The 10,039-nt window shown below is 43.7% G+C and overlaps 1 protein-coding gene across 3 annotated transcripts in view; it reads left to right on the forward strand.

Annotated features, from left to right (window-relative positions):
* The window catches only part of ifih1 (interferon induced with helicase C domain 1), a 107,713-nt gene that overhangs the window by 36,064 nt on the left and 61,610 nt on the right, over window positions 1-10,039 (forward strand). For all 3 annotated transcript variants that reach the window (XM_061971764.2, XM_061971766.2, XM_061971765.2), the window contains one exon: window positions 7,742-7,968. In XM_061971764.2, coding sequence (XP_061827748.1) covers window positions 7,742-7,968 — 227 coding nt within the window. The remainder of the gene's footprint in view (window positions 1-7,741; window positions 7,969-10,039) is intronic.

Consider the following 10,039-nt stretch of genomic DNA (forward strand, 5'->3'; position numbering starts at 1 on the left):
TTGTAAATAAACATTTACAACATATTTCTGTGTAAATACATCATTTTACAACGTATATATCTGTGGCTTATAGTCCGGCTCATCGTTCCATGACGATAACTTCTGTTTTGTTTGATCAGCCATTTTACTGCCGTGTTACAGACACCGTTTGGAAACAGTTAAGGTTTGTAAATAAACATTTACAACATAGTTCTGTGTAAATAAGTAATTTCACAACGTATATATCTGCGGCTTATAGTCCGGCTCATCGTTTCACGACGATGACTTCTGTTTTGTTTAATCAGCCGTTTTACTGCCGTGTTACAGACACCGTTTGGAAACAATTAAGGTTTGTAAATAAACATTTACAACATATTTCTGTGTAAATAAATAATTTCACAACGTATATATCTGTGGCTTATAGTCCGGCTAATCGTTCCATGACAATGACTTCTGTTTTGTTCGATCAGCCGTTTTACTGCCGTGTTACAGACACCGTTTGGAAACAATTAAGGTTTGTAAATAAACATTTACAACATATTTCTGTGTAAATAAATCATTTCACAACGTATATATCTGCGGTTTATAGTCCGGCTAATCGTTCCATGACGATAACTTCTGTTTTGTTTGATTAGCCGTTTTACTGCCGCGTTACAGACACCGTTTGGAAACAATTAAGGTTTGTAAATAAACATTTACAACATATTTCTGTGTAAATACATCATTTTACAACGTATATATCTGTGGCTTATAGTCCGGCTCATCGTTCCATGACGATAACTTCTGTTTTGTTTGATCAGCCATTTTACTGCCGTGTTACAGACACCGTTTGGAAACAGTTAAGGTTTGTAAATAAACATTTACAACATATTTCTGTGTAAAGAAATCATTTCACAACGTATATATCTGCGGCTTATAGTCTGGCTCATCGTTTCATGACGATGACTTATGTTTTGTTCGATCATCCGTTTTACTGCCCTGTTACAGACACCGTTTGGAAACAATTAAGGTACATTTACAGAATATTTCTGTGTAAATAACTAATTTCACATTCGAAAATCCATTAGAAATTTCCAAAAATAAATTGTATATATATTCTTTTATTTCTATAAGAATCGATTTTTAAAAAGGCGTTTTTTTGGCCGTCTCCATGCAACCAAAAGCTCCAGTTACAGCTTTTCCAACCTGTAACTGGTTTTCAAAAGTGCAATGTACTGTAGTGGACCATGGGCAAGTCCTGGAGGAGCACCACAAGAAACTGCATCAGCTGGGCACTGCTGTGGATAATGTTCTTAAACAACTCTCCCAGCTGAACACCATCATGACGAGTATTGCTCAGTCCATTCAGCCCACACCACCTCCAGGTCACCTGGTCAGTCGGTTCCTTCTCCATTGACTGCGGCCTAGTTGGCGCTTCCCGAGAAGTATGATGGCACCACTTCCAAATGCAAGGGTTTTCTCCTACACTGCTCTTTGTACTTTGCCCACCAGTCTGGGGCACCTACGTCTGATGCCTTCAAAGTGGCTACTATCATCTCTCTCTTAACTGGAAGGGCTTTTTGAAAGGGCCACCGCTGTTTCGGAGAATGGAGGGCCCGAAGTGAGGTCCCATGCTCTGTTCTTGAAGCTGTTTTGTGCTGTTTTTGATCTTCCACCAGAGGGCCAGGAGGGAGGTGAGAGGCTTCTTCAACCACGTCAGGGTTCCCGTACCGCTGCTGAATATGCTCTCTCCTTCCGCACTGTGGCGGCATCCAGTGGCTGGAATGAACCCGCTCTGCGCATCTTGTTCCGAAAGGGGCTACGAAGAGAGGTCCAAACAGAGCTTGCCTGCAGAGATGAGGGCCTTTCCTTGGATACACTCATATCCATGGCCATCCGTCTGGATCACCTTCTCAGAGAGCGCCAGAGGTTCTCTCACTTCCCTTCGACTGTCACCACTCGCCATGAACTTGCCCCTTAGCCTATGGAGGTGGATTTCACTCGCCTTTCAGCGGCTGAACGACGTCGTCGGGCACAGTTGGGCTTACTGTGGTGCTAAGAATCCCCAGCTTGCCGACTGTCCTGTGATGTTTCTACAGCATTAGTGGACTCCGGGGCTGCAGGGTACTTCATTGATGATAATCTTGCCTAGTTTCTGCACCTTCTGTTTCACAGTCTCGCCACTTCCATTCCCATACGATCCTTAGATGGACAACCACCTTTACGCCAAAGCAGAGAAGTGTCTGTTCCATCATTCCACCATCTCTTTCCTTGGTTACACAATTGGTCCAGAGGGGGTGAAGATGGAGAAGCCTAAGGTTTATGCAGTGCTCAATTGGCTGAGACTTACCTTAGTGAAGGAGTTGCAGCGCTTCTTAGGTTTTGCCAACTTTTATTGTCACTTTATACGAGGATATAGTTCTATTGCGGCACCACTCACATCTATAGCAAAGGGTGGTTCCCGCAGATTGCCGATAAAAAATAAGCTGCAATGACTGCCTTCAACCGTCTTAAAGACTGCTTCAAATCCGCACCTCTACTGAAGCACTTTGATCCGTCCTTGACATTTGTGGTGGAAGGGGATGCCTCAGAGGTCGGTGCAGGGGCAGTTGTCTCTCAGAGACAGGGTACACCAACCCAAGTATACCCTTGTGCGTTCTTTTCTAAGAAACTCAGTTCTGCACAGAGGGACTATGATGTCGGAGACAGAGCGCTGTTGTCGGTGAAGTGGGCATTGAAGGAGTGGGGATATTGGTTGGAGGGTGCCAAGTAGCCATTATTGGTGCTGACAGATCATTGCAACCTTGAGTACATCCAACGGGCGTAGCGCTTGAGCTCTCGACAAGCCAGATGAGCACTCTTCTTTTCACGCTTTGACTTCACCCTTTCTTATAGACCAGGGTCCAAGAATACCAAGGCCGACGCTCTGTCTCAGATGTATGATGCAGCTGAATCACGAGCTGTGATTTTCCCCATCATCTCTCCATCTCGCATCCGTGCCGTGCTCTGGAACGTCGAGGAAGAGATTCGTCAGGCCCAGGTAGAAGATCCTGTTCCGGCCAAGTGTCCTCCAGGGCACACCTATGTTTCCACAAGGGTGAGGGATCAGTTACTGACCTGGGCGCATATGCTGTTGGCAACTGGACATCCAGGTATTTCCCGCACTACGAGGGAAAATACTGGTGGCCCACATTAGTCAGAGATGTCAGGAAATATGTAAAGTCCTGTTCCATCTGGGCCCAGTCAAAGTCCCCACTACAGGCTCCTAGTGGAAAGCTCCTTCCATTGCCTGTACCCCAGCAGCCTTGGTCACATCTCTCCATTGACTTTGTTACTGATCTACCCTCTTCCAAGGGTCACACCTTCGTCATGGTAGTAGTTGACAGATTGTCCAAGTCCTGTCGTTTCACCCCCCTCACTTGTCTTCCAACTGCCTTCCAAGTAGCAGAGATGCTGTTTGAACTGGTGTTTCGACACTCTGGCCTTCCAGAGGACATTGTTTCGGATCGTGGTCCACAGTTCACGTCACGAGTATGGAAGGCTTTCATGACAAAATTGGGGGTTGCAGTGAGTTTCACCTCTGGCTACAGTCCGCAGTCGAATGGAGAAGTGGAGAGGACCAACCATGAACTGGGGAGGTTCCTCCGCTGCTACTGCATGGACCAACAGGCTCAGCGGGCGCAGTTTCTCCCTTGGGCTGAGTATGCTCAAAATTCCCTTCACCATTCTTCTACGGGCCTGACTCCATTTCAGTGAGTCTTTGGCTACCAGCCTCCCTTGTGCCACTGGGATCCAACAAAGGCGGAGGTCCCTGCAGTGGATGACTGGTTCCATCGTTCAGATGAGGTGTGGAATTCAGCTCATGTCCGACTCCAGTGCGCCATTCGCAGACAGAAGGAGCAGGCTGACCGTCATCGCGGTGTGACTCCAATTTACCAACCTGGAGATCGGGTCTGGGTCTCCACCAAGAACCTCAACCTTCGCATGCCCTGCCGGAAGCTGAGTCCACGTTTTGTGGGCCCCTTCAAGGTCCTATGGAGCGTCAACAAATAAATGATAAATGATAAATGGGTTGTACTTGTATAGCGCTTTTCTACCTTCAAGGTACTCAAAGCGCTTTGACACTACTTCCACATTTACCCATTCACACACACATTCACACACTGATGGAGGGAGCTGCCATGCAAGGCGCTAACCAGCACCCATCAGGAGCAAGGGTGAAGTGTCTTGCTCAGGACACAATGGACATGACGAGGTTGGTACTAGGTGGGGATTGAACCAGGGACCCTCGGGTTGCGCACGGCCACTCTCCTACTGCGCCACGCCGTCAAGGTGTCATACAGGCTTCAACTTCCTGCTCATTACTGCATTTCGCCCACATTTAATGTCTACCTCATCAAACCCGTGACTCCTGGTCCCCTGGTTGATGCTTTTCCCCTCTATACCCCACCACCTCCATCGGACATAGAGGGCGCCACGGCTTATGTTGTCAGGACCCTCCTGGACTCCAGACGTCGGGGGGTGTAGGCTTCAGTATCTGGTGGACTGGGAGGGATTCGGTTACGAGGAGCGCAGCTAGGTTCCCGCTATTGATGTTCTGGATCCAAACCACTTCCATCGGTGTCGTCCTGATCGCCCCGCTCCACGCCCTCGGGGTCGGTGCTCATCCTACGTCCAGTGCCGCATGCCCTCACTCCAGAGATCCTCATCTCCAGTCTATTAACTACACTCAGCTGGCTGCTCATCTGCTGATTGCCTCACAACCAATCAGTTTCTGCCATTCCACACTCCACACTCACCTGTGACTCATTACCAAACATCTACATGTATACCTTTCTCAGCCCGGCTGTCTCAGGCAGTATCGTTTGACTTTGAAAGACTTTAGCCTGACCACAGGGTCCTGTCCGTTTGTGGCATTTAGCTTCGGTCTTTGTTTGTCGCTGAACTTTTGACTACGTTTTTGCCGACTCCCTCGCACCTTTGCTTGGACGGCGGTAAAACCTTAGAAACCTGCCGCCTGCGTCCAAGAGCGTCATTACAAACGAGGCGATCCGAAGTCCTGCACATGTTGAGTGTGCGTCTGATAATCACATGCACATGTTGAAGTTTTTCACAGAAATGCGGCGCCTGACTTTTTCCTGGAACATTTGTCGGTCCTTGCGTCGGCTCATGTTTCACTTCATCTGCCGCTTCTCACGTTCAAGCATTGCGACTGGCTGACGTGTGTTTATAGCTAACATCTGTTGTACGCATCGCCACGCTTTGGTCCGTATACCGAGACTTAAGAGTACACCAGTTTACACCAGTTGAGTACACGGAGTGCTCCTCATATGCTACTTTTTGTCCAGTCGTCCAAAGAAAACAAATCTGGCTCGCCGGGCAGGAATTTTTATCGAGTTCTTCCACACCGAACGTGTCCACACATGGTCCAGATTTATTGAAGACATTATTGGGTCCAGGCTGGAATGATTATACAAAGTACATCTTCAAAGATGTGTACAAAATCTACGTTTACCTTAAACGGTCAAGGCTTCAGAAGAAAGAATGAATATCAGGGATGTCTGTTAATAGCGATACATGCATATCACAGTACATTTGTCTATGTACTTATATTTCCACTACTTCCTTCCTCTCTGGTTTGTGCAAAACAAAGTCAAAAGTACACAATAACTAAGAACAAAAACGACTATCTACAAAACCCAAATCTAGTGAAGTTGTCAGGTTGTGTAAATAGTCAATAAAAAGAGAATACAACAAATCCTTTTCAACTTATATTCAATTGAGTAGACTGCAAAGACAAGATATTTCATGTTCACACTGAGAAACATGTTACATGGCCTTTCCTTTTAACAACACTCAATAAAGGTTTGGGAACTGAGGAGACACATTTTTGAAGTGGAATTCTTTCCCATTCTTGCTTGATGTACAGCTTAAGTTGTTCAACTAGTCTCCCTTCTCATATTTTAGCCTTCACATTTTCAATGGGAGACAGGTCTGGACCCGCACTCTTTTACTACGAAGCCACGCTGTTGTAACACGTGGCTTGGCATCGTCTTGCTGAAATAAGCAGGGGCGTCCATGATAACGTTGCTTGTATTGCTCCAAAAGCTGTATGTACCTTTCAGCATTAATGGTGCCTTCACAGATGTGTAAGTTACCCATGTCTTGGCCACTAATACACCCCCATACCATCACACATGCTGCCTTTTACACTTTGCGCCGAGAACAATCCGGATGTTTTTTTTTCCTCTTTGTTCCGGAGGACACAACATCCACGGTTTCCAAAAACAATTTGAAATGTTGATTGGCAACACTAAATTGGCCCTAGTGTGTGAATGTGAGTGTGAATGTTGTCTGTCTATCTGTGTTGGCCCTGTGATGAGGTGGCGACTTGTCCAGGGTGTACCCCGCCTTCCGCCCGATTGTAGCTGAGATAGGCTCCAGCGCCCCCCCGCTACCCCGAAGGGAATAAATGGTAGAAAATGGATGGATGGATGGACTCGTCAGACCACAGAACACTTTTACACTTTGCATCAGTCCATCTTAGATGAGCTCGGGCCGAGCGAAGCCGGCTGCGTTTCTGGGTGTTGTTGATAAATGGCTTTAACTTTGCATAGTAGTTTTAACAAGCACTTGCAGATGTAGCGACCAACTGCAGTTACTGACAGTGGTTTTCTGAAGTGTTCCTGAGCCCATGTGGTGATGTCCTTTACACGCTGATGTGGCTTTTTGATGCAGTACCGCCTGAGGGCTCTAAAGTCCGTAATATCATGGCTTACGTGCAGTGGTTTCTCCAGATTCTCTGAACCTTTTGATGATATTACGGAGCGTAGATGGTGAAATCCCTAAATTCCTTGCAATAGCTGCTTGAGAAATGTTGTTCTTAAACAATTTGCTCAGGCATTTGTTGACAAAGTGGTGACCCTCGCCCCGTCCTTGTTTGTGAACGACTGAGCATTTCACGGAAGCTGCTTTTATACCCAATCACCTGTTCCCAATTAGCCTGTTCACAATTAAGTCTTGGACGAGCATTCCTCAACTTTATCTGTCTTTTTTGCCACTTGTGCCAGCTTTTTTGAAACATGTCGCAGGCATCAAATTCCAAATGAGCTAATATTTGCAAAAAACTAACAAATTTACCAGTTCCAATGTCAAATATCTTGTCTTTGCAGTCTATTCAATTGGATATAAGTTGAAAAGGGGGTTTGTACTACTTTTTTAAATCATTTGGTTGTTTCCCTGAAAGTCCTCCTGTGTCCAAAGAAGTATTCCCTGAATTTGTAAACATGAACAAAAACAACAAAGAGGAAATATCGACACACCGGTGTATGGATAAGCCGCCCCCTACGCTTACGTGTAGTTGTGACATAACACCTGTTTTATTATGACTCTTGTTATTGTACGCGTTCATTTCATGGTCGTTTCCGCTGCTTCTTCAAGTTGACTTGAGAGGAGCGGCTCCACACTGTGTATGGAGAGACACACCATTCATAGCAACTTGTCAGGCGTGGAACTAAAAGGAAACGGAGTTTTTGTGATGGGCAATAAAAGGCATTCTTCATGTAGCTTTTCATGAAAATCATCCGATTTGATCCATCAGCACGTCTCTAATCAATATCCATGATTAGTGTATGTAAACTACTATAGTGAAATCCCCCTACTGTATAGAGGTGGTAATGTAAGTGATTTGTTTGTTGATAGAACACATGTCAAAGCAACAATGACATACTTTTACATATATATATATATATACATTAGGTGATTAAATCTGTCCTCATTACAGATCTTAGTGACTCGGGCGCGGCCGCCAGAGTTGCAGAAAGTGCTGATATTGTCCTTCGAGACTACCAGCAGGAGGTGGCTCAGCCGGCCTTGGAGGGCAAGAACATCATCATATGCCTCCCCACAGGAAGTGGTAAAACCCGGGTGGCGGTCTTTATTGCCGCACAGCATCTGGACCGCAGGACCAAAGAGGGCAAGACGGCTAAAGTGGTGGTTCTGGTGAACAAGGTACCTAGATGTGGCATTTGACACCTTTCCAAACTGGATACTTGCTCCCCTTTTTCACATCCAGAAATTGTGTGTGTGTGTATAAGTATTTATGTATATATATATATATATATAAGTTACAGTACCAATGATTGTCACACACACACTAGGTGTGGTGAAAAGTGTCCTCTGCATTTGACTCATCACCCTTGATCACCCCCTGGGAGGTGAGGGGAGCATTGGGCAGCAGCGGTGCCGCGCCCGGGAATCATTTTTGGTGATTTAACCCCCAATTCCAACCCTTGATGCTGAGTGCCAAGCAGGGAGGGGATGGGTCCCATTTTTTGGTATGACTCGGCCAGGTTTTGAACTCAGGACCTACCGATCTCAGGGTGGGCACTGAGTAGGTGGCCTAGTGGGGACGTATATATATATATATATATATATATATATTTATATATATATATATATTTATATATATATATATATATATATATATATATATATATATATACATATAAATATATGTGTATACACATATACATACATATATGTATGTATGTATGCATGTATGCATGCCCTGCGATGAGGTGGCGACTTGTCCAGGGTGTACCCCGCCTTCCGCCCGATTGTAGCTGAGATGGGCTCCAGCGCCCCCCCGCGACCCCAAAAGGGAATAAGCGGTAGAAAATGGATGGATAGATGGATGCATGTATGTGTATATGTAAATACACATAAAAACACACATATATACATACATATATGTATATATACACACATATACACACACATATTTATGTATTTATATATGTAGGTATACATAAATATATATATATATATATATATATATATATATATATATATATATATGTATATGTATATATACCTACATATATAAATACATATTTATACACTGTGTATATATATATATATATATATATATATATATATATACTTATATATATATATATATATATATATATATATATATGTATACATATATACATATTTGTACACACACACACACACACACACACACACACACTACCTCCCTGCTTGGCACTCAGCATCAAGGGTTGGAATTGGGGGGTTAAATTTGCAAAAAATTATACCCGGGCGCATCCACCGCTGCTGCTCACTGCTCCCCTCACCTCCCAGGAGGTGATCAAGTGTGCTGAGTCAAATGCAGAGGATGATTTCACCACACCTAGTGTGTGTGTGTGACAATCATTGGTACTTTAACACACACACACACACACACACACACGTACACGTGGTATTAAATACACATAAACACACACATATATACATACATATATATTTACACACACACACATGTGTACATACATATATGTATATGTACACACATAAACACATACATAATTATGTATTTAAATATGTAGGTATACATAAATATATATATATATATATATATATATATATATATATATATATATATATATACATACATATATAAAGACATATTTATACACTGTATATATATATATATATATATATACAGGTAAAAGCCAGTAAATTAGAATATTTTGAAAAACTTGATTTATTTCAGTAATTGCATTCAAAAGGTGTAACTTGTACATTATATTTATTCATTGCACACAGACTGATGCATTCAAATGTTTATTTCATTTAATTTTGATGATTTGAAGTGGCAACAAATGAAAATCCAAAATTCCGTGTGTCACAAAATTAGAATATTACTTAAGGCTAATACAAAAAAGGGATTTTTAGAAATGTTGGCCAACTGAAAAGTATGAAAATGAAAAATATGAGCATGTACAATACTCAATACTTGGTTGGAGCTCCTTTTGCCTCAATTACTGCGTTAATGCGGCGTGGCATGGAGTCGATGAGTTTCTGGCACTGCTCAGGTGTTATGAGAGCCCAGGTTGCTCTGATAGTGGCCTTCAACTCTTCTGCGTTTTTGGGTCTGGCATTCTGCATCTTCCTTTTCACAATACCCCACAGATTTTCTATGGGGCTAAGGTCAGGGGAGTTGGCGGGCCAATTTAGAACAGAAATACCATGGTCCGTAAACCAGGCACGGGTAGATTTTGCGCTGTGTGCAGGC

Source organism: Nerophis lumbriciformis, linkage group LG13 (assembly GCF_033978685.3).
Source record: "Nerophis lumbriciformis linkage group LG13, RoL_Nlum_v2.1, whole genome shotgun sequence".
NCBI classification, from domain to species: Eukaryota; Metazoa; Chordata; class Actinopteri; order Syngnathiformes; family Syngnathidae; genus Nerophis; species Nerophis lumbriciformis.